The 26,225-nt window shown below is 34.2% G+C and overlaps 1 protein-coding gene across 1 annotated transcript; it reads left to right on the top strand.

Moving 5' to 3' along the window:
- The first annotated feature begins 968 nt into the window (after positions 1 to 968).
- Positions 969 to 4,642, top strand: LOC140014977 (uncharacterized). Its single transcript, XM_072066724.1, has 3 exons — positions 969 to 2,780; positions 2,871 to 3,105; positions 4,243 to 4,642. Exons 1-3 carry the CDS (start codon positions 1,527 to 1,529, stop codon positions 4,314 to 4,316), a joined length of 1,563 nt encoding a protein of 520 aa, XP_071922825.1. The 5' UTR covers positions 969 to 1,526; the 3' UTR covers positions 4,317 to 4,642.
- The last annotated feature ends 21,583 nt before the right edge of the window (positions 4,643 to 26,225 follow it).

The raw sequence follows: 26,225 nt of genomic DNA, 5'->3' as shown, positions 1-26,225 counted from the left end.
TCACTAAACTTTTTTTGTGGCCGAAAAGGTCACTAAACTCGCAAAAACTCTCCAGCGAAGTCATTTTACCGAATTTCAGCGGTTCCTCATCCGGTAACATGGTCAATATGGAGTGGAGGAATATAGTAAAGGGGCAAAAATGTCCAAAAGATTATTGGAATAGGTGAAGCCATAGATTGTCTCAATCCCAAACCACTTTTGAACCCATAGATTGACTTCGTCTTCTCCGGCAGTAAAAAAAGTGACTTTGACCACCTGTAAACCAAATCAGAATAGCAAACCTCTTCGAGTTACAGCCTAAACCCATCTAAAAAACAAGAGTAGCCGAGGAAATTGTGAAGCTGGTGATTTCAATGAAGTGGGTGAAGCGACCAAGGGATGAGTATGCTGACCCGTACACGATGTATGGTAAGTTATTAAAAAATTTATTTTGGTGAAGAAGAATGTTGGTAAAAGATAGTGCAAAGTCTGAAAATGTTAATACGAAATGCAAAAATGTCGAAGAGGTTTTAGGGTTTAATGGGTTATTTTATATATAACAAAGGGGGCATGAAAGGGACAAGAGAGAATGGTCCTCCCTTTTGTCGTCATAGTAGGTTACAAGGGGTCCTACATTCGCATATCGTTAAACTAAATTAATTAGGCAGAAAAAATGTGAAATTTATTGTATTTGTTGACTAACTGCTGTATAATATTAAGGTTTTGTGTGGGAATTAGAAATGAACCTGTATTGAAGACTTAAAAATTAATTTCAGATTGTAGTTTTTATTAAAAGATTGGATATCGATCTATCAATTAACAATACCTGCAACTATTTGATCTTTGTGATGCAGAGCATGGATGCTCATTATTTACAGTTAAGATGCGGCATGGTGGTAGAATTGAAGGGGATAAATATAAGAGTTATGTTGGTGGAGAGGTAGACTATTTTGATCTTTGTGATGGTGATACAATGTCATTGCATGAGATTAATGATATGGTGAAAGAGTGTGGCTACAACAAGGATGTCATATTGTACTATTATCTTGATCCAAGAAGTGATATCAACAATGGATTGAAAGAACTCCAAACTGACGAACATATCAGACAGTTTTGTAGTTGGGTGGAGCAGTTCAAGTTGATGGAAGTGATATGCGACCATGTTCCAGATGATGAGGTGTTAAAAATTCAAACAAAGACCATCGTAGAGCCACCGGATGTGCGCAAGTCTACAGTGATCGTTGAGGAAATTGATGATGGGGAGGAACGTCAAACAATGAATGCGTGTAATAGTAAATCTGTGAAGAAAAAGGGTAGATTCCGTACACGATCATTTGCTGCTTTAGAGTGGAAGGATAGCACTATACAAAAAAAAAGCAGTGCATGAAGCTATTGACCAAGGTGATGCATCTACAATTACAGCAGGCTTGCACTCAACTTCTGGAGATGGTGAAAATGAGGGAGAAGGAGGCGAGTGTGATGATGGGGATGGAACATGTGATGCGAGGGAATTTGAACAATACACAGATTATTATCGGGACGATGAAATGTATGAAACACAAAGTATGCAGCAGCCTCCAACACAATGTGGTCAACCACATGAAACTCATGCTGAGTCAAGTGAAAGGCAGCTAGAAAATGAAATTGATATTGGCGAAGGAGATAGTGAAAGGCAGCCAAGTGAGCAACCTAGCCAAGCAGGAACTCAAGCATCAAAAATTACAAATTTGAGGAGGAGTTCTAGGTTGAGCAGCAAATGGAAAGGTGATGTCACAGCTGCTGAAACTACACGGGAAAGTGAAGACCGTGGCCCCCAAACTACACAGCAAACACGGGCAACTAATGCTAGCAATGAAAATCCACTTTTGAATGATGGAATGGAGATGGAACTCAACAGCAATAATGGGTCGTCTGACGAGGAAATCCAAGAGGTAAACATGAATTATACTAACTTTGATATGGAGAAGTTTATGAAAAATCCTGAATTTGAGGTTGGTATGAAATTTGGAAGTAAGGGTCTGTTTAGAGAAGCTATTAGGAATTACTCGATTCTTACTGGGAGACCCGTATTTATGTACACAAATGACAAATCTAGATTGAGGGCAAAATGTGTGGCACCCTGTCCGTGGTTTGTGTATGCTTCTAAAGTTCCAGCATTGAACAACTCAGATTTTGTTTTGAAGACATTGAATGATGTTCACAATCATTGCAGTCATGCCTGGAAAAATAAACACATGTCTACCTCTTGGCTGGCAAACAGATATGAAGATCAAATAAAGTCAAATATGTATATGCCAGCAAAGCAAATTAGACAGGTTGTGGATGAACAATATAAGTGTGAGATTAGTAGAAGTATGGCTTACAAGGCAAGGACTAAGGCTAGGAAGAATATTAAGGGAAGTGTAGCAGAACAATATGCTTTTGTTTGGGAATATGCTGCTGAATTACAGAGGACCCATCCAAATACAACAATTGACATTCAATACAATCCGAGAAATGATCCTGATGAGAGACCTACATTTACCAGATTCTATTGCTGTTTAGGACCTCTCAAAAAGGGGTTTAATGAGGGTTGTAGGCCCATTATAGCACTTGATGGGTGTCACACAAAAGGAGCATATCCGGGACAATTGTTGACAGCTATTGGGCCAGATCCCAATAATGGATGGTGGCCCATTGCTTGGGCTGTTGTTGAAAAGGAGGCAAGAGAGCAGTGGCATTGGTTTCTGAGCTTATTGATTAAAGACTTGCAAATAGCCACTGCCAGCAGTCATTACACATTTATTTCGGACCAACAAAAGGTGAAGCACTCATATCTTATCATTATTGTTGATATTAGTTACTATTTGGTTTATTAGAGTTGACCAATTTTTCACAATTTGTTATTGTAGGGGCTTGATAGTGCACTTTTGGAACTTCTTCCATATTGTGAACACAGATTCTGTGTTCAACACATGTACAGAAATTTCAAGAAAAAACATCCTGGGCAGATTTTAAAAGATAGACTATGGAGCATTGCAACAGCTACAACTGTTGAGTTGTATGAGGCAGAACTTGATGACTTGAAAGAGTATGACCAGCTTGCATATGCATGGGTCAAAAGGGCACCACCACCACAGCATTGGTGTAAGGCATTCTTTCCTCATCATGTTAAATCTGATATGTTAGTTAATAATCTCTGTGAGACGTTTAATGCAAAAATATTAGAATACAGGGATTTACCTATTATTGGAATGATGGAAGGAATTAGGGAGTATTTAATGGGTAGAATAGGAGATAGGGCGGTTTGGATGAAAAAATGCCCTGGTGCTGTTGGTCCAACTATTAAGGAGTTGATTGAAGAGAGGGCAAAACAGTCTAGGAAATGGAAAACTGTGGCAAATGGTGATGGGGGTTATCAAGTCAAAGGGCCTAAAGGGGAACAATATGCTGTATATGTACAAGAAAGAACATGTACTTGTAATTTATGGCAAGTTAGTGGCCTGCCATGCTGCCATTCCATTGCAGCACTTCATAGAATGAATGAGGACCCGTGCATGTATACTGATGGGTGTTACTCCAGGGAACTATTTTTAAAAATTTATGAGAATGTCCTCTACCCTATCAGTGGAAAAGCACTTTGGCCAACTAGTACAAATCCGGTGTTAGGCCCCCCAATACCATGTGTGCAAGCGGGAAGACCTAGAAAGGCAAGAAGAAAAGATGTTACAGAGAATAGAAGCCACTCTGGGTCACAAAATGCAACTGTCCACAAAATGAAAAAACATGTTGTTATGCATTGTAGAAACTGTGGTTTGGCAGGTCATAATCGAGCTACATGCAAAGCTCAAGATGGTGCTGAAACTGAGCATTTAAGACAGCAAAATGCAACTGGCCAACCAAACAAATTTGTAGCTCCGGGTTGTAGTGAAGAGGATGCTGTTCCCAAATCTAGAGAAGAGAGTGTTATGCATGAATCTGGTGAACAGAATGCTGAAAATGTTGACGTTCAAGTTGGCAATTTTTTCCAACAATATGATAATATTGCTGTTCAGCCATCAACTTTAGAAGGTGCACAACAATCAATGGAAGGAGCAAATGTTGCTGCCGAAGGTGACACTAGTAATCCAACAGAGATGTTGAGGACGATTGCCAGTCCAACTAATAAGAGGCAAATTAGAAAGATAAAGACCCCTGTTAGCTATCAACCTTTCTAACTATTGTATATTGTAATTGTAGTTCTTGGAATAACTGAGTGAAATGTTATTTGGTTTTTGTGATCAGGTCCGGCGAACTCGACCAGATGCTCCCAGAACAACAACAAGTCAAAAAGATCCTCGTCCGGCTGCATCTACTGATAATACGCAGAAAAGGGTGGTCCAAAAAAAGAGAAAATTGACGGATGCCGAAAAGGGTGCGATCAATGCCAATTATGCATATTTGGGAAAAGAACCACCATTCAAGGTTGGAAATTGGGCAGGAAGATCATTTGGAAGAGGACGTGCAACTTAATGATAAACTGTTAAATAACTTTTGTAGTCTTTTTGTAAATCTTTTTGTAGATCATTGGGCAGGAAAATGTAATAGCTTTTTGTTGCCATTTTGTGGGAGTCAAACATACCTTTTGTCCACCTATTGTAATACAACCAATTCTGATCCAATGCAATGACTCTTTTATTTGCCATTCACTACTTAATCATTGGAATGGGCTATTGTTCTTGTCAAATTAATTGATTAGTCAACAGCAGAACTCATAATTAACATTTTCAAAGATCCAAAGTCAACACAATTACTAGCTTCATTAAGTACAATTGCATTGTACATACCAGCAATCCAAAATCTCTGCATTCTACAAACTAGTATTTCGCAACATTTCTTTCATACACTAGCAATTTGCAACCTCTTCGAATTTGGCATTGTTGGCTCATGCATCCATATTAACCACACTGTAACAACCACCCCAATCACAAAAACACTTTTTGCTAGCTTTCTTGTCCTTTGTTTTTTTTCCAATTGCTCCTTTAGTCTTTTTATCTCCAGTGCCATCTCGTTTGCTTTGCTTTGCCATCCCCGAACCTCCTTTTGCAGAGCTTCATTCTCAGCTTCTAATTTGTTCTTACTTCTTAACAGGCCAGGTATTACTTGCTTAGCTCTCTCACAAATTTCTTCATCATACCAGTCCCAAAATCCACACCCTCTAACCTGCAGCAACAAATATTTACATTTTATCCATCTTGTAAACTCGCAAATATCCATTAAGTAATTATCTTACCTGATTTTGAGCACATTCAATAAATCTTCGCGCTGGATTTCTTTCTGTCCATGAGGTCTTCAAAATAGTTCTAGTTCCGCACTTGCAGAATGGAATCGGTTTATTGCGTCTTGCCATAAGTCATTGGACAGGATGAAATGGAAGGAGATTTTTCCTTGAATAGATGAGAGAAGATTTGTCTTTCAACAAATGAAAAGAGAACTCAGCTAATTCTAGATCTAAGGCACGACTTGCGAGAGAAAAAAAGGTTGACCATATTTTGTTTGACATTTTTGCCCCTTTACTATATTCTTCCACTCCATATTGACCATGTTACCGGATGAGGAACCGCTGAAATTCGGTAAAATGACTTCGCTGGAGAGTTTTTGCGAGTTTAGTGACCTTTTCGGCCACAAAAAAAGTTTAGTGACCAGAGGGTGCCATTTTTAATAGTTTAGTGACCTTTTGGGCCATTCACTCTATAGTAAATCTGCTACCTTTTCGCTCATGGACGTAGGTTAGTTCAGCCGAGCCATGTAAAATTTTGTGTTTTTCTGTTTGATTTATTATTGTCTTTATTGGGTTGTCAAGAGCCATATTGTTCTCGTTGATCAATTTCCTAGGACCAAACCTGTCAAATTGGTATCAGAGTTTCAAGTTTTAAGTTTAGGTTTGGTTCAAATTTTTGGTTCTTGATGACAATAACAAACTATCAATATCAATTTTGAGCTTTACAGAAAGTGAAGAAAAAAATTTTCCGTTGGAGTTCAGTTGGGTTTTGAAAAAGAGTTATTTGACCCGTTGGAACTCATTAAGAATTTTGTAAAGAAGGTGGAGCAAGATTACTATGTTCATGACTTTTAACCCATTGGGATATATTGAACTTTTTGTGAGTTTTGGCCCGTTGGGACCTGTTGAGTCTTTTGTATCTTGGTTCATTGGTGGCTCGTTGAAATCTGTTAGCACTTTGGTGGCTTGTTGAAAACCATTGGGACTTTTATGGAGAACATGGAGCGTGTTTGCTATTTATCTATTATTTATCGATGTTGGATACGCGCCAAGATGGCGATTTATTAAGTTTGTCTTTATATCCCATATCAAAAGTTTACAAAGAAATCTCTTCTTGTACTTGTTATAAATACAGTGGGTTTAAGTGAATTTAAGTGTACTAAGAGCATTAGCTCAAGTGCCATATTCACCAATCCAAGAGAGTTTTAGGAAGGCCCATGCCCCAGTCTGAAAGGAGTTTTGGTTAGACATCAAACCAAAAGAATAAGTTATGGGTCTTTGGACCGTTAAGTATTTTGTGCTATTTAGATTCTTTCGTATTTTTAGTTTTAGGTACCTTTGAATCTTGGAATTATTTCTTAGGTTTTGTATTCTCACTTGTGTACTCTCTTTCTATTATAGTAAATCTCCTATCCCTTCGCCCGTAGACGTAAGTCAGTTCGATGAAACCGCGTAAAATTTTGTATTTCTCTATTTGATTTATTTGATTTGTTATTATCTTTATTGGGTTGCTAAAAACCCTATTTTCTCATTGGTCAATTTTTTGGGACCAAACCTAAGAGGGTTAAAGAATCAAGGCAGCAAAAGATTAAGTTCAGCGTTTATCCTCCAGAATGGTGATTGCCAAGTAAAGATGCTATGTGGTTGCTTCTTTTGAGAGGTTAGTCAGACAGTTCAGACTTGAATTGCTAAATATATTTCTTAATGCATCATCTTCTATGAAATTAAAAAAAGCAATTTGCAGGATTTCATGTTCACTAGCTTTGTTCTTCTGCTCCATCGAATGAATTCTTAAAATCGAGATGCTGAAGATTTGATTCCTTTGGGTTCTCTTCTTTGTTCTGCATTAATAGAGCCTATCTGCCTATCTCTTGCCAACAACATATAGCTGCTATAATCTCTTTTGATAATTTTTGTTTCTATATCTTTGATAATGTAAAACTTTCCTTTCACCAAGTGTGTTGAATAATGTACTGAATCAATTAGTTGGAAAGCTTGTAAATGAGATGTTTGGCAAGAGGAATCTTCTCTATTTATCTAGAAGGTTGAAAATTAAGAAGGTTTTTGGTAAGTGTGGTTGAAAATCTTCCCTGTGTATCTAGAATGATCAATTATAATTATAAATTGGCATTGTAGGCTCCAAAGCAATAGAAGAGTGAAAGAAATGAAAGAAAGAAACAATTGAAACTAGTCTTGTTTCCAAATATTCTTCTCAAATTTTGACCTAATATCCAACAAAATTGGTATCAGAACCAAGGTTTCATAACCTTAGTTCATCCCCTAAAACCAGAAAAATTTGAGAAATTTCCAACCATACAAGATGGCCAATAATACTAGCGATGGTCTTCCAATTTTCATATTCTCTGGTGAGCACTATGATCATTGGTACATAAAAATGAGAACAATTTTCAAATCACAAAATTTGTGGGAATATGTAGAGAATGGCCATATAGAACCGGAAATTGAAAAAGGTCTCACTAATCAAGAATTAAAGGCACTCAAGAAGTATAGGAAAAAGGATGCAAAAGCTCTTTCACACATCCAACAAGGTGTGAGTTTGGATATATTTTCAAGAATTATGGGAGCCGATCATGCCAAGGAAGCATAAGAGATTCTACAAAAACAGTTCCAAGGGAATCTCAAGGTAAATAATATTACTCTTCAAACTCTTAGAATAGATCTTGAAAATTTGAAGATAAGTGATGATGAAAGTATTCAAAATTACTACACAAAAATCATCACAATTGTAAATAAAATGAAAACCTTTGGTGAAGAGATTACTGATAGTAGAATTGTTGCAAAGATTTTTGTTAGTTTGCCTTCAAAATTTGATCCAATGGTGTCCATAATTGAGAAAACAAAAAATATTTCTTCAATGAGTGTTCAAGAGTTGATGGGATCCTTGAAACCTCATGAGAGAAGGTTAGCTAGACATGCTGAAAAATCTGTTGAAAGTGCTTTCCAATTGAAACTGAATTTCAGCCCTAAGACCAATGAACGAGATCCATCTTGTAGCTACCAAAGAGGTGAAGACTCACAAAGAGGCGGTAGATATGGCCGTGGAAGAGGCCGAGGTAGAAATTCAAGTGGAAGAGGAAGAAACAACCTTCAAAGAGGCCTTAATGCTGAAAATTCACAACCTTGCAACTATTGTGGCAAGACCAATCACCTTGAGAAAAATTGTTGGTACAAAGACAAGCCAAAGTGCTACTATTGCAAAAGATTTGACCATATTGAGAAGAATTGCAGATTCAAGATCGACAAGCTAGGAGAAGGAAACTTATTCTATGTTTGTCACATGGCCATGAAGTTAAGAACAGTATGTGGTACCTTGACAGCGGCTATAACAATCATATGACAAGAGATAAATTCATTTTGTTGACTTGGATGAATCTATAAACACTGAAGTGAAGATGGAAAATGGAGTCATAGTTTAACCACAAGGATTGGGAAAAATTGGTGCCCAACCAAGTAAGGTACAAAGTTCATTCGTGATGTTTTGTTTGTTCTTAATTTAGACCAAAATTTATTGAATCTTGGACAACATATCCTAAAAAAAAAAAAGTCTTGGCAGCTTCTTGAGCATAAATATGCACTTAACTTTGATGATTATGAGTGCTACATCTATGAAAAAAAGAATGGTAGATAGCTTGTGATGAAAATCCAAATACAAATCAACCGAAGTTTCCTAATCAAATTCAATTATAGTGGAAATCAAGCCTTGAAAGCACATGTCAATGAAAATTCATAGTTGTGACACAAGAGATTTGGCCATTTAAATTTTCATATCCTTAAAGTGTTTCAACAAAAAGGGATGGCATATGGCTTACCAAGAATTGAGGAGAAATATGAAGTTTGTGAAGGTTATGCACTTAGCAAACAACACCGGCAACCATTTCCTAAAGGAGTTGCATGGCGAGCCGAGAAGATTTTGGAATTGGTTCAAACGGATATTTATGGACCTATGAAGACAACTTCTCCAGGAAGTAACAAGTATTTCATCATTTTTATTAATAATTTGAAAAACAAAGTGGCTATAACATCAAGAAGTTGAGGAGTGATCATGGCAAGGACTATGCATTCCAAAAATTTTGTGAAGATGAAGGTTCGAAAAGGCAGCTGACCGTTGGCTACACACCACAACAAAATGGAGTCTCAGAAAGAAAAAAACAAAGCATGATGGAGATGACAAAATTTATGTTACATGACAAAGGCTTGCCAAAGGAATTTTGGGCTAAACCCATTTATACAGTTGTATATTTGCCCAATCGAAATCCTACAAAGGTCGTGTGGAATCAATCTCCAATTGAAGCATGGAGGGGAAGTGCAGACACCAAATTTTTATCAATTTTTGATATTTTCTTGAATTTTTGTCTATTTAGAGGGTCATTTATTTGTATGCATTTGAATGTCTATTTTTCTTGTTTTTGTAGGATTTTTTTGTCTAAAAAGAGAGAGAGAGAGAGAGAGAGAGAGAAAAGAAAGAAAGAAGAAAAAAATCCATAACAAAATCTACACACTCCCTTCATTTCCTTTTCAACCAATACACTATTAACCCATTTTAACACTCAATCTCCCATTCCTCTTTCTTTTTATTTGGTACAAAATCCATCATTTACCAACCTAATCGCACAACAACTCTCAGCCCCTCAACTCCCTCTTTTTCTTTTCCCCTCAAGACAAGACACAACACTGACTCACAAGAAAAAACTCTCCCTCGCCTCCCTTTCTTCTCACTTTCACAACACCCCATCACACACTAACACAAAATCATTCCCTCTCCTCTCTCTCAGACACACCCACACACACAAACACTCATACACACAATTCCACACCACAACTCTCCTCTCTCTGGACTCTCCCTCTTTCTCTCAAAAAAAAAAAAAAGAAGAAAAAAATGTGGAAGAAAGCAAAAGAGAAGTGTTTCACTTCAGGACTTCTTTTCCTCCAAAACTTGGTCCTCACGATTGGAAGTCCCTCACCGTTTCATTGAGGTTTTTTTTCTTCTCTTATGTTCCCATTTTCATATTAAGTCATCTCTCATTGTTCAACTTTCATTTCGTTTGTTTGATAGTGTGTAATGGTTGGAATTTGATTTTATGTTTCTGTTATAAGGACATAAACTAATTGGCTTTTTTTTTCATGCACATGCTTTTATGACCTTGTCCGTTTCCTTTTCGTTTGTCTTTGTTTTTCCTTTTCCCTTTGTCGGCCACGAATATTTTCTGCTTCTTTTCAGCATTCATATTGTGCATGGGTTTTGGTTGAATGGCTTTAGGTTTTTGGAGATTAATTCTGACTAATTGTTTGAAATGGGTTCAAAATCCATTATGCTTAGCACATGTTTGAAAAAATGGCTCAATGAAAACTAAGTCAAAGAAGTGAATTTTGCGTGTATATTTTTGCTAAAATAAATGCTTATAACTGGTTCATGGTCTGAAGACATTTTTTTCTCCAAATTTTGATTTTTTTTAGCCTTAAAAGCACGAAATATTTTTCTTCATTTAGGGCTGTTTTGCCTTAATTTATTGTTTTTTTGTTGTTTTTTTTTTTGATATACTAAGGCCATAGCTGCACTCTTGAATCCATGAGAAGTGTTTTGGTATAAATTTTATGATTTTTTATGAAGATTTGAGTGATTTAAAAAAAAAACCTGACTGTAATTTGCTATTTTGACCTCTTTTTGTTCTTTTTTTTTTTGTAAAAATTAAGGCTAGAAATGGATTTTACGTGAAAAATCGAGTGGAGAGGTGTATGTTGGTGAATTTTTGTGAACGGAGAAGTCGCCAGCAACGGCGTTGCTGCCGACGTCCGCCATGGTCGCCGGTGAGAAGTTTGGTCTAGCCAGAGAAGGAGAAGAAGAGAGAAGGGAAGAAGAAGAAGAAAAAGAAAAGAAAGAAAGAAAAAAAAAAGAGCAGGAAGAAAAAGGAAAGAAAATGAGAGTGGGTTGGGAATTTATTTTTTCATTTGGACTTGTGTTGTTATTTCTTATTGGACTTGTGATTGGGCTTTCTTGTTAAACCCAACATTTTCACTATATTTAAGCTTTGCAATTTTTATTGGGTTTGCTTGCTTTTTTATAAATTAGCTTGCGTTTTTTCTTTTGGACTAGAGTAGTCCAACCCAATGTACTAAAAATGATGACCCAATTTTGTTTCTTTATATTTTACCCAAATCAGAAATTGAATTTTGTAATTTAGCCCTTAATCTTTTGAGTAATTTTATTATGACTCAAAAATTTTAGATTTTTAATTTTGGTTCTTAATTTAATTGCATTTTGGTTGATAAACTTTATTTTTATTTAATTTTGACCTCCTAATTTTTTTAAAATTATATTTTGGCCTCAAAAACTTTCTAATTTTTACAATTTAATCCCTAATAGTTTTTTATTCCTCAATTATAATTGTTCCCTTCTTTTAGTTGTTAATTATGCTTCTCTTGCATGCATTTAAATTGTAATTTTGAGTGTTTTGAGTTTGTTTATATTTTTTCAACATAATAATGTGAATCTAGTACATTTTTTATATTTTCAATTAAATTGATGCCCTGATCCTTTCATTGTTTTTGAGTATACATAAGGCATCTTTATCTCATTTAGTCACCACTTCAAAAGAGAACTACTCCTATTATCATTTAAATTTTGATTATGTATTCTTATGTGCTTGTACGTACTCCTATCTGTTTATATGTTTTTACATGATTTTGTTATTTATTTATTTAAAATTTTATTTAATTCTTTATTGTTCGTTTAGTTAATTTTATAATTATTTGAGAGGTATTTAATTACCTCAAGATGTAATAAATAGGTAATATTTTTGCAAAATACTGTAACTAGATAGGCTAATGTAATAGATAGGATAGATAGATTTATTTTATTGTATTTTTCTATTTAAATTGTAGTTAGGTCTCCCATTGTAATAGATAGATTTTGTGTGTTTATGTATCTTACATGCTTATGTGTTTTAACAGCTTTCTTGGGATTTGGCATTTAGATATTATGCTTACATGTAGAGGTGGCAATTTGTCTCAAATCCCAATGGGCTACCCATGCCCAAAGGGACTTTGGGCGGAATGGATATTGTAATTTGATATTGGGTTTAAAATAAGACATATTCCAATTGTACCCATTAATTGATGAAAAATGTTAGGAAATACTTGGGTACCCATTGGGCCCAAATATCTTCCCAAAATATTTTAAAATCCAAAAATTTTAAGCAAACTTCAATAGTCAGCACCCAATGAGCTCGTCCTTTGATGGAGTGGTCTCCAACCCCTCTCAACTTTTCCTTTTTCTTTTGTCATTTGGGCTACAAAATGTAGAAAAGATTAAAATATTCATTCTAAGCCCTCTCAACTTTTCTTTTGGTTTTGTCCAGGCAGAAGATACATTCATTCTTATCAAAATGTTACGTCTTTTTGAAGTAATTGTTGATCGTTCTAGAGTGTAAATCATTCTAGAGTGTAAAATGAATTCATAAAAATAAAAATTCACAATAAGACTAAAAGAAATTTAAGAAATAAAAAATATTAAAGTTATTTAAAAAATAAAAAATGAATTAAAGGAAAAAAATATGTAGAAAATAGATTTGGGTATTGGGCGGGAAATCATTTTAGAGTGTAAAATGAATTCATGAAAATACAAATTCAGAATAAGACTAAAAGAAATTTAATAAATCAAAAATATTAAAATTATTTAAAAAATAAAAAATGAATTAAAGCAAAAAAATATGTAGAAAATAGATTTGGGTATTGGGCGGGATCAATCTAAACTCATCCCAAAGTGATCCCGTCCAAGTTAGTTCCAAAACACATATGGGTAAGGTTGGATCCAAACCCATATGACTCGGTTCAATCTCAAACCCAAGAAAATCCCGCCCATTTTTGCCACCTCTACTTACATGTAATGTATTCTATATGCTCTTATGTGTTTACTTGCTTTAATTCATACTTTACATACTTTATTATAAATAATGAATGCATGATGTTTCCACACTAGTCCAATCTTAGTTGTGATTTTTCCTTCCGCTTCCTTACTAGTCTAATGCTAGTGAGAATTTCTAGAAATGGGTTAGTTCAACGCTAGACTCTTAGGTCATCCATACGTTAGATTCATGTATTGTGTGCTTTTTATTCTATTTCATGCATATTTTTCTATTTTTAGGTTCTTTTCTCATTAACATGATATTTTCTCTTATATTATTCCCTTACCCTCTATATATATGAATCATATCATTTAGAATTGCATATCATTTAGGAAATTAGAAAACAAATTAGTTCATTTACTTGTTTAGATTAGAAGAGCCACTTTTCGGATATGGAAAATGGGTGATTATAACTCTTTAACTTAAATATCCCATTAACCTTTTTATAACAAAGAGAATTATATTATGAGTTTTTGTTTCCCATATCCATTATGTTGCATTTCCTTTTCTTTGACCACTTATATCTATGTATATAATTTAATTTTCTTTTCTTTGACTCTCTTCTTTGCATACTGGTGACCCCTTCAAGGAATTATTTTGGACTTCGCAATTAATGCGATTAGTACCCATTAAATTTTGAATGGACATTTTGCTCATTTCGACATCTTATTTAAATTTAGGTTTGCATCCATATAAGAAACATTCGAATGCGATAAGTTAAGGGTTATATTAGGAAATTTTTGACTAAATCTCACAACTAACTTAGACTAAATTAAAAGGGTGCCTTAGGTTTGAGCCTATCAAACCTTTGTTTTTCCTTTCTTCAACTGTGATTCTCGAACTTATCTTCTCTCATTTCAAAGATCTGGAGTTGTCGAAAAGGATTTTATTTTCATTTTATTTTATTTTAATTTTTGTAAAAATTATTTTGAATGACTTGGTACACTTAAACTAGATTCTAAGTAGCGACTCCCTTTTTCTAAAACCCTTTTAGACTAAATTTTGGGTTCAAAGTGTCGCATTTTTAAAGTCTCATTTTAGGCCCTTTTCATTTACTTTACTTTTAAATGAAAAAACACATTATTTTGCAAAAACTATTTTCATTGCAAAAAATGGGATGCGACAAAAAAAAGCCATCAGTGAAACACTTGAAAGTCTTTGGAAGCATTTGCTATGCTCAAATTTCAAAAAAAAAAAGGTACAAGCTTGATAAAGTAAGTGAAAAATGTATTTTTGTTGGTTATCACTCCAAGTCTGAAGGTTATATATTATTTAATTTGAAACCTAACAAAATCATTATTAGTCGAGATGTTGTATTTGATGAAAATGCTACTTGGAATTGGGATGAGAAAAAGATTATGAAGCAGGTTGTTTGGCATCATGAAGAAGAGGAAAATTCAACAAATGAAGAAGAAAATGGTCATGATTCAACACCATCAAGCAGTCCACCATCATCTCTAAGTTCAAGTTCAATTTCTCCAAACTCAACTCCAAAGAAAATGAGGAGTTTGAATGATTGATGTGAACATATGATCCAATAATTCATGTTCAAATCATGCAAGTCGTGGATCCATTGGAGTTCATCAAATCCGGATCCCTTCCAACATTTAAGTTCATTTATGTTAGTTAGTCTTGTCATTGAATCTTGTTGTCGTGTGTTTAATTAATTCCAACAATGGTTTTGATTAACTAGAGTTAGTTGGAGTTAATTGAGTCATTATCTTTAATGGATTAACCGGCTAGGTCACATGGACCAATGTTGGAGCCGAATTAGTGTTAGGTTAGTTGAGCCGAGTTAGTATTTAGAAACTAGTTAATTGTTTCCTAGTTTGACTAGGATTTTTGAATCTTTGTAACGGCTATATAAAACCTTCAAGTCCAAACGTTTTTGATGTGACATGATGAATTAAGAAAATTCTAGCAAACACTTTGTGTTTCGTGAGTGTCTTGTCCAAGAGTTTCAAATTTGAATACTTGAGAGGATTTTTGATTTTTCAATTGACTTATCAATCTAGAAACGCACTAGATTGCGGCATTATTCTATCCTTCTAACACGGTCTCGAGCTATCCTTGATCGTTTAGAATCTGCTATCTCAAACTTTGATACCATAATTTTAGATCCTTGGGCTTGTCTCTTACAGGTTTTATCACAAGGTTGGCGGGGTTCGTATCAGTTGGTATCAAGAGCTAGTCAATGTTTTGAAAATCGGACCGGACTGGCCGGTTCGACCGGTTGAACCGCGAACCGGTCATGGCTCCGGTCCGATTCAATGCCATAGTTGACTTTTTCAGAAAACCGGTCAAGAACCGGTCGAACCGTAAAAACCGCTATTGAACCGGTTTTCAACCTTCCCTTTTTTTTTTTTTTTTTTTTGCAAAATGTAGCTATCAAGATTTGAACTCAAGACCTTTGTAGCTATCAAGATTTGAACTCAAGACCTTTGTAATAGAAGACCAATGTATTAACCGTTGCACCATCACATCTTATTAGTTTTTTTTGATAACTTATTTATATAAAGCAAACACTCATATTTCTTTTTTCCATTTTTCTTACAAAATCTCATCTTCTCATGGTTCTTTCTTTTTAATTTTCAACTCTCTATCCTCTTTTCTTTTGTCACTCCCTTTTTAATCAAACCTCTTTATTTTTAATTTATTGATGTTTTCTTCCATCTTTTAATTTTGTTTTTGTCCATTAAATTGAAAAAAGTTAAAAAAGAATTATTTTTTTAACCCAAATTATTTAATGCCACAACCACTCACTTTTATCTCATTTTTTGTTTCTTATCAAGTTTACATTTCTATTTTCGATTTTCTTGACTTCCTTCGAACTCCAAACTTTCTTTTTTAAATTGTAATTTCTAAATCCCAAAACGTAAATTAAAATTTAAGTTCACAATATCTAAATTCTCATAGACGTGAATTTTGTATAATTTCAAAATATTGTGATATTTTTGGGTTTGATTTAGATATAATTGAAATTGAGATGAAATTTATTTGTTTTAACTTATAATTTAAAAAATTTATTTTTAAAAATCCAAGTTATTAAAAAATAGTAAACTTTTCATCATATAAAGTATTAAATTAGTCCATTACATGTCTTATTTTGTGCATATATATATTTATATAAATTATTTTAAAAAAAATTCATTGAACCGAGGTTGAACCGGTCCGACCGATTGAACCTCGACCCTTTCACTTCACCAGTTCAATTAACGATCCGGTTTTTAAAACATTGGAGCTAATTGAAAGTTATCAATGTTATATCCTTGTTTTCTTTAAGCTTCTATGGTTTCTTGTTTCTTTGTATTCTTGATTGTTTGTTGTTTTAGGTCTTTCTTGATTCATGTCTTGTTTTCTAGTTTTGATTATTGTTAAAAAAAATTTTCTACTGTTCATCGTACCGTAGCGATTAATGTTCATTATAATGTAGCGATTACTTTTTATCGCTGCTGTAGCAACTATTATTCATCTCAAAATCACTGTTCATCCGATTCAATTTTCTGGTAGTTGATAATCTTCTTTTGTTCGCTGTTTGTGTTTTGAGTAAAAAAAAAAAAAAAACTATTTGTACCTAGGGTTTTTAAGTCGTTGTCATAATTTTCTTGAAGAAACCCAAAGCTGTCCTCCTGTGTTCTTGTTGTTCGAGTTGCAAAAGGGAAAAAGTGCACTGACCTTGTAAAAGTTCTTGGAATCTGAAATCAAAACTTGGGTTTCTTCTTGATTGTTCAAAGCCACAATCTTGAAGTTCTTGAAGCTTTATTTGAGAATTCTTGAAGCTTGTTCAACCCCAAATCTGTCTTTTTCAAAACCAAGAAACCGTGGGCTGTTTGGGATAAATCTTCAAACCTTTTTTTTGTCTCTTGAATTTTGGAACATACCTTCTTGAATTCTTGGGAGAATCATGAAGAATTTCTAGTTTTGGGGATCAAAATTTTGTTCAAAACCAAGCTGCAAAATTCCAGCCGCTAAACATCTAGTTCATCGAAATTCTTGGCTATTGTATACAATAAAAAAAATAACACAGCCACGATTTTAATCCATTAAGAGACTAGAATCACACCTTATTTGTGTTTTTGATAGTCTCCAATTCGGCTGAACAAAAAAAGAAAAGGAAACAGCTGCATACACTAATCCAAATCCCATTCGGATTGTAAGTTGCTAAATCTGATAGCTTTTGAGCCAATTCCTTTTGGGAAAATTCATTGATTCCAGCCATATAATCCTTGTTATGTTGGAAAAAGGAGTTTAATTCCAGATTATTCGAAGAATTTCCACTGGTCACTTATTTCCTAATCGCTGCAACATGTTCAAGCGTTGGAAAATTCCTTTGCATTTGTTCTTGAGTCGTAACTTTTATAGTTTTTTGAGTCATTTGTTTCAACTCATTTTCCAGTAGCTCCAGCCATAAATTTTGTCCTTAAAGTCCAGAATTTAGTGTCCAAATTCCAGCCAAGTACATTCAGGTAGGAGTTTCTAGGTTCCAAAAAAAATTATGCTGAGTTGTGTCTTGCTGTTTCAGCTTCAAATTTGATTTGTCAAGCCATCTATAGCTTGTTTTTGAATCCTCTTTCCAGTTTATATTCGAGTTACATGGTCCAAACACAAGTCCAAATCAGTTTTGGATTACAAGAGCCAATAGGTTTCCTAATTTGAGTCAATAGTTACCTAATTGAGTCTTCCTTGTTCCACGTTGTTCTTGTCTGAATTAAACACCATCCAGACCAGGTTTTTTAGCTTCAATTTCCAGCAATGATTTATGTGTCATTTGTGTCTAAATCAGGTTCAAAACCCGCAACAAATTAGCATCAAATCAGTTCGGTCTTGACCAAATTGCTTAGAGACTCATCGAGTCTTACTAGAGTTATTCTTCCACAAGTGAATCTGTGAAATTTTAGCGTGCTTTTTGTACTTTTGAGTCACTAAAATCGGTTCAATTGGTGTTCAAATCTCAAATCAAAGTGAACCAGATTCATATACATCACTTCCTTGTGCGTTGTTGGCAATAAGTCATTGAACTGCTTGAGAAATTTCTGATTTCTTTAAGTAAGGAAATCAATGACTTAGAGATTTGCTTGGTGAGATTATTAGAGTGTCTCAAACACTTGAGCGATACATGAGTATGAGTGCATACACGTGAGAGTGTGTTATGAGGAAATCTTTTTTTCGTTTTGGTAACCATTTTGCAAGTTAAAGATGTCCACCAAAGGGAGTTTCCAACAAGTTGAATTCAATCTTAGTATGGAGGATAAGATGGGTGAATTTAAGCAGATTTTGCATGAATCTTTCAAGCCTCTTCATAGACTCCTTGACCGAATGGTGAATAAGGAAGTCAAGAGGAAGGGTTCTATGCAATTTAGTTCCAAAATCCAATCTACCTTTTCAAAGTCAGCATATTCAAGAAGAAAGGAGGAGATTCATTCGACAACTAAGCATGTAAATACATCATCCATAGATGAAGGATTTGGGAGCATATGGGAGACTTATCAACACCTCCTACAACAAAAACTTGAGAAAGAGCAAGTTGAGCGTGGTAATGAGATTGTGAGTGCATATGAGGTGAAAGTTGAAGGAAGTGAAACAGAAAAAACTTTCAAAGAAATTGAGTGAGGAAAGGTCCACAAATGGTTCGACCATAGCAGAAACACAAGAGGGAAAACAAACATCTATTGCAAAATCTGGATGTGAGGAGAGATTCTTATTATACTAACTATATTAACTTTGCCTTGACTAGTGTTTCTTATTTTGTGCAGGTTAAGTAAAGTGCAATTGCATTGATCTTACATTGTTCCATTTCTACATCAATTGGAGAATTTAAGAGCTTTCAAAGAGTCTGTATCTTAAGTGTGGTACCTTGTTGCTATCAACATATAATCAATCTCTCATCTCGGGCTAGTTTACTTGTTGATAAGCCAAATGCTGTTTCAATGGGTGTAACTACACTTGAGCTTTGTTCTAACCTTCTTTGTTATTTCGCTAATGATCTTCCATCTTTTCTTAGTCAATTTTCTGGTTCCTTGCCACCTGATTGTGTTGTTCAATTTGAAGGTTCTCAAGCTACCTATACCGATCTTGTTCCATCCATGCAAGATAGGTCATACCAACGACAACTTGTGGTGAATATTGTAACTTTGCGCAACTAGATTCGAGATTTTTCTAGTCTCATTGAGCATCACTATAAAGATCCTTATCTAGTGAATTCGAATGGTAAGTTGGTGAGTAGTTTTCTACCTATGCTTTCTAATTGTGTGATTTATTGTGTAGGTCTAAATTTGGCATTCCATGACAAAGGCCTGATTAGAAAGCTTTGGGCTACAACCTGGAATTTTCACAAGCTTTATACGAGATGTTTCTTGTCTTGGAGGATGTCTTTGTTCAAGAGCATTATGAGGTTGTCCAAATGACATGCAATGTTGCTCGTGGCAATTCAACTACTTCCAACACTGTTGCATTTTCTCCAATCCATCGATTTGTGGGCATATTGCTTTCAAGAGAAGAGGAATGATGCGAACATAGGATCCAATGATTTATGTTCAAATCATACAAGTGGTGGATCCATTGGAATTCATCAAATCATCCATTGGAGTTCATCAAATCCGGATCCCTTCCAACATTTTAGTTCATTTATGTTAGTTAGCCTTGTCATTGAATCTTGTTGTTATGTGTTTAATTAATTCCAGCAATGGTTTTGATTAACTAGAGTTAGTTGGAGTTAATTGAGTCATTACTTGAATGGTTTAATCAGCTAGGTCATGTGGACCAATTTTGGAGCCAAATTAGTGTTAGGTTAGTTGAGCCGAGTTAGGATTTAGAAACTAGTTAATTGTTTCCTAGTTTGATTAGGATTTTTAAATCTTTGTAAAGGCTATATAAAGCCTTCAATTCCAAATATTTTTGATATGACATGATGAATTAAGAAAATTCTAGCAAATACTTTGTGTTTCGCGAGTCTCTTTTCCAAGACCTCCAAACTTGAATACTTGAGAGAATTCTTAAATTTTTAATTGATTTATTAATCTAGAAACGCACTAGATTGTGACGTCATTCTACCCTTCTAACGCGTTCTCAAGCTATCCTTGATCATTTAGATTCCACTCTCTCAAACTTTGATACTATAATTCTAGATCCTTGGGCTTGTTTCTTACAGGTTTCGTCATGAGGTTGGTGGGGTTTGTATCAGTGATGTTTATGCAAGATGCAATTTTTGCATTCTTGAATCAGAAATTTTTGAAGAAGCACATATAGAAAAGGATTGGAGAAAGGCAAGAAAAGATGAAATTTTATGCAATTGAGAAGAACGAGATTTGGAAACTAGTTGAAAAGCCTCAAGACAAGGAGATCATTGGTCTCAAGTGGATTTACAAAGTCAGCTGAATCCGGATGGTTCAATCCAAAAGAAAAAGGCAAGACTTGTTGCTAAGAGTTATTCACAGTAGCCTGGAATTGACTAAATGAAACATTTGCATCGGTTGTAAGATTTGATACAATTAGAACTCTCATTGTCATGGCAGCCCAAAAAGGTTGGAATCTCTACAATTTGATGTTAAATTTGCCTTTTTGAATGAAGAACTAAAGAGGTATATGTTCAACAGCCTCAAGGTCTTGTCAAAGAAGGACAAGAAGACAAAGTGTATAAGTTGAAGAAAGTATTGTATGGATTGAAACAAGCTCCAAGGGTTTGGTATAGCCAAATTGATTCTTACTTCATGGAGCTAGGATTCAAGAAGAGTAAAAGTTAGCCAACCTTGTATGTGAAAACTCAAGGTAGCTCAAACATTATCATTGTTGCTTTATATGTTGATGATTTGCCTTGCACCAGTAACAATAAGAAGTTGATTGCTGATTTTAAGAAAGACATGATGAAAAGATATGAAATGAATGATATGGGATTGCTACATCATTTTCTTGGTATGGAGATTTGTCAATATGATGATGAAACCTTTATTTGTCAAAAGAGATATGCTGAAAATATTCTTGTAAAATTTGACATGGTTGATTGTAAACCTATGGCCACACCACTTGTTGTGAGTGAAAAACTTGTCAAAGAAGATGGTGAAAAGAAAGTTGATTCTACTTTGTATAGAAACTTGGCGAGAAATTTGCTTTATCTCATAGCTACAAGGCCAGATATCATGTTTTTTTCAAATTTATTATCAACGTTTATGCACAATTCTAGTCAATTACATCTTGGAGCAGCCAAGAGAGTGTTAAAATACATCAAAGGGACATTCAACTCTGGCATCAAATTTAGCAAAGGCACTACTTTAAATTTGCATGCTTATTGTGATAGTGATTGGGGTGGATGTCTTGATGATATAAAGAGCACACCTCAGGCTATTGTTTTTCTCTTGGTTTTAGAGAATTTTTCTTAGGCATCAAAGAAGCAACAAAACATGACACAATCATCTACTGAAGTTGAATACTGTCCGCAAATTTGGCAACATCACAAGCCATTTGGTTTAGGAGAATTCTTGAAGACATTTGTGAGAAGCAAAAAGAATCTACAGTGATGTTCTATGACAACAAATTAGCAATTGAAATTGTCAAAAATCCAGTTTATCATAGTAGAACTCACCATATTGCTATCAAGCACCATTTTATTCAAGATGCAATTGAAGATGGTGAAGTTGAGCTGAAATTTTGCAAGAGTGAAGACTAAGTTGCAGACATCTTTACCAAGACACTTCCAAAAGACAAATTCAACTATTTTTGAGAGATGCTTGGAGTTCAAGAACAGCACATTAAGGGGCCGGGAATTTGTTGAATAATGTACTGAATCAATTAGTTGGGAAGCATGATTAATTACTTAGTAAATGAGATAGTAGGCAAGAGGAATCTTCTCTATGTATCTAGAAGGATGGAAATTAAGAAGGTTGTTGGTAAGTATGGCTGGAAATCTTTCCTATGTATCTAGAATGATCATTTAATACTATAAATTGATCTTGTAAGCTCCAAAGTAAAAGAAGAGTGAAAGAAATGAAAGAAAGAAACGATTGAAACCAGTCTTGTCTCCAAATATTCTTCTCAATTCTTGGCCTAATATCCAACAAAGTGTATCGTGATGAAGTAAGGCCATAGATCTCTTGGCCAATTTAGTGCGACAAAAACAAGTGTGAGATGGCACTTGTTTCTTGCCATGAAACTCAGCTAGATTAGAGTCTCATACTTTGTTCCTGTTTAGAGCTTATGTTTTCACTTCATAAACTTGTTTACTTGTATTGTTAAACGTTAAGTTGGGCTGAATGTTGCTTTTATGTTTCTTCCCCTTGGATTAATTGGTGAAGTTGATATAGTCTTTCTTTGGAAACAAAGAAATACAGATAGCAAAGTTCCAGGAGTTTTGCTTCTCTGATTAATGATATTTTCCTTTCAAAGATTCATGTGTTTGGATGAAAGCTTGTGAGGACAGATTATTTTTCACCTAATGGTCATAGCAATCAACTCATTATCTATTCAACTATTTTCTTTCTGAACAATTGCACTAGATATTCTGATAGTATTTCACCTTACTTTCTTGAGGCTTTGTCAAAGTTAGGCTTTGTAGGTAAAAAGCATCATATCATGTTTTAGGCATAACAGATACTTTACAAATCATAATAAACGTGGACTTTGAATTCCATCTACATCTTATGAGTTAAGCTTTACAAATCATAATAAATGTGGACTTTGAATTCCATTTAAATCTTATGAGTAAAGCAAGCAACAAGAAGAAGCGAAATATATACACATGTATACTCGCAAATTGAGAGCAAACAAAGAAACTTTAAAGTGAAGGATTAAGACAAAGACGCTCTCCCTAAAACTTTTTAATGTTTGTTCATGTTGTTTAATGAGCAATTTATTAAGTGGTTTATTGTCTTTTGATGGATCATTTCTGAGAAAAGATATCAGAAAAATGCAATTGCCATTGCGAAAAATTCTGACAAGTTCAAGATTAGGTCGGAGAAACTCCTTCTCTCTTTTTTGGCGCAGATTATGGGAGGAGAGAGTTTGGGAAATAATAACTTCATGAGATACAAATTGATTTACCATTTATCATCTGAAGGAGCAATTGGAGAGTAGTCGTATATAGTTGAGCTTTTTCCCTGCATAGTAGCTTGCCATATGTAGATGACTTTTATATCTTGAGCTTTGGACTTGATTTGTGCAATGATGTGTATTGTTTTTGTGGAATTATATTCCCTTGCAATAGAAAAGTAGATATTCTGTATCATATTGCAGAATTGCAATCCGTCAGCCATTCCAATAATTTAGTCTTGATAGAAAGGACCATAACTAGACACCAAGAATATCTGCTGATGCTGACCAGCGTGGGGCATGTATACAAAATTAAGTTCAATCCACAGTCAAATTTTATATTTTTAAATTTCTAAATACCCCACATGTAATTTTCTGCAAGTATACTAGTCGAAATTCAATATAGGGTATTAAAAATCGAACCCACAGGGAAGAATGGATAACTATCGGCACTACTAAAACTCCACTATTATTTAAATAGTCAACAAATTGAAGAAAATAAAACGACACTAAAATTGCAAGAAAATAACAAATGAAAACTCTTTAGGTTATGATATCCCTAATTGCTCATAAAAATGCAATATTTGGATCATTGAACAATACTACCTTTGCTAGTTATAGCGTAATTTCCTTATGCATGTGATACCTGCTATCGTAGTGAATCAACTATACTTATAACTAATCCATACATACTCTTGTGGTTATGAAATTAGTTACAAGTACATTACCTATATGAAATTACATGGAACAAAGCCACAAAAGTCACAAAGGTGCATCTCTACTCTCGTGAGCGTACTCTTTAGGTTTAATACTTCCTTGAATTAGTATTAAATTTCAATTATCATTACAAATCTAACACTTTAAAATTATCACAATTAATGGCCAGTTAATCATGATTAAAAAAGCAAAAGTGTTAAATAATTTGCTCAACACAGTACAATCATAGAAAGTTCAACCAAAACTCAAGACATGAAACTTTAGAAAGACCTAATGAAACACAAATCCAAAACTTGCATACTAACCATACTTAAGAATTCAATACAAAAGATGAAGAATTAGAGAAGAGAGAACCCTTGTCACCTAAGCTTCATCTTCTCCTTTTTCATATCCATCTTTATCTAAATCTAACCAATATACAGAAGTGGATACCACACACATTACCACCTAAACTATACTATAGTATACTAACCTAAAACTAAGAAAGTGTAATAGCTACACTTTTGTGGTGTATTCTTGTACTCTCCAAACTCTCCAAAAAGAAAACACAAACTCCTATTCATAGAGAAATCTTCACCCCCTTTGTGTCTTTCTTTCAAGTGTGAACATTGGCATCAAACGTCAACATTTTTTGCTTCAAACTAAATCACATCATTATTGAAGAAATAAAATCAAGAATTATTGCTAGAATCTCATCTTTACAGCTGCAAATAAGATGCCAATTGTCCCTCAGAAGATGTGAAAAAATGGAGGTGAAAACAAGTTGCGCAAGTGAAAGTCATAAAATTTGACCGGAATCCCTCCAAAATCCAACTAGATTCCTCCCCTATTTATTTTTCAAATTTTGTTTCTTATTCCAACTCACTACCTCGAATTTCTCCAGCAATCCCTCCAAAAATCAGTCAATTTTTTTGGAGGGATTCAAGTCGATTATCTTTTTTGACAAGTTTTTTCATTTTCTTTTTCTTGTGACTCGAACCACCCTTAAAACTCGCCATCCTCACGAACTTTAGGACTCTAACCATGTTTAACACAAACTCAAGATTTTGAAAGTCTCAGGAGCGCTTAGTGGTACGATAAGAAACCTCAGGAGAGGTTCCGAAATTATCCCATTCTAGGGTAGCGTCTTCTATATTGAAAGTTCTAGAGACTACTGTCGCAACAAGGTTTGTAATACTATAAGCCCACTGTCGCACGCTAGATTAAGGAATGAGAAAGTCCTTTTATGTGCCACTTTATCCTCTTTGAATAGTTGGCTGATGTTGATGCCTACACTCAATATCTAATGTTACCATCATTTTTAGAGGGGATAGTTTCAAAAACCGCCCTTGAGGGTTTTAATAATTTTACCTGGCACTTTCAAATTTTAAAAAATCCCATCTAGCTCCTCTAATTTAAACTTTTTGTAACATTTAAAACCCATTTCAAAATATAATATTAAAAAATTCATTTTGAAAGAAAGAATGCAATTTCATTCCAAATTTGCCATTCTCTTGTGACATCTTAATTGCCATTACATATCAAATTTACCTCTTATTTTTTGTAAAATTGATCAATGTAGTTCTTTAATGAAAATTTAAAAGTTATTAACATGATCAAAAAACTCTTTAATAATTTTTGTGCCATTGGTTCGGATAAGAAATGTTAAATTACTCAAAATTATGAATGATTTATAATACTCTTAAACATAACTTGCAATAATTTACAACCATGATAATATCTTTTTGCACCAGCTTAAAAACAATACAAGAAAGTTTATATAATTTTTAGCATGTTGTATTTTTATTTTTATTTTACTTTTCAAGCCATCAATTTGAACCAAAAACATTAGAAAATTCAAAAATATTTAAATGATTTATAGAACTCCTTAAATTAACTTAAAATTTTTTATAGTAACAAAATATTATCTTTGTCATCTATAAAATCTTCAAATAAACTTTCATATATTAACTCTTTTTATTTAAAAAAACACACTATATTTTTTCCAATTAGAATAAACCTTCATATTTTTTCATACCTTCATACTCTCCCAAAATGAATTTTTTAATAATATATTTTAAAATGGGTTTTAAATAATAAAAAATCTTAAAATAAGGTGTCAAGTGAGAGTTTTTAAAGTTTAAGGGTGTCAAGTGTAACTATCTAAAACATCATGGGAGGTTTCTAAAATAATTCCTTTTAAAAGAGTTGTTGATTTTATCCTTCTCAAGTCAAGACCGCACTTGGACTTCAAAGGGAACCCTCATTTTTATAGAAATTGCTCAGGCATCAAAATCGGAGTTGTGGCTAGGGATGTAAGCGAGCTGAGCTATTCGCGAGTAGCTTGGTCAATGACTTGGCTTGAACTCGGT

The sequence above is a fragment of the Coffea arabica genome, chromosome 10e, assembly GCF_036785885.1.
Source record: "Coffea arabica cultivar ET-39 chromosome 10e, Coffea Arabica ET-39 HiFi, whole genome shotgun sequence".
In the NCBI taxonomy this organism is placed as follows: domain Eukaryota; kingdom Viridiplantae; phylum Streptophyta; class Magnoliopsida; order Gentianales; family Rubiaceae; genus Coffea; species Coffea arabica.
Note: the sequence above shows the minus strand (reverse complement) of the source record. Positions and strands in the feature narration are given on the sequence as shown.

Excerpts from the sequence above, each read along its gene's own strand:
- LOC140014977 (XM_072066724.1), top strand. The coding sequence starts at position 1,527 with ATGTATGAAACACAAAGTATGCAGCAGCCTCCAACACAATGTGGTCAA. Across the intron at positions 2,781-2,870 it reads TTATTTCGGACCAACAAAAG|GGGCTTGATAGTGCACTTTT; the intron begins GTGAAGCACTCA and ends TTGTTATTGTAG. Across the intron at positions 3,106-4,242 it reads ACCACCACCACAGCATTGGT|GTCCGGCGAACTCGACCAGA; the intron begins GTAAGGCATTCT and ends TTTTGTGATCAG.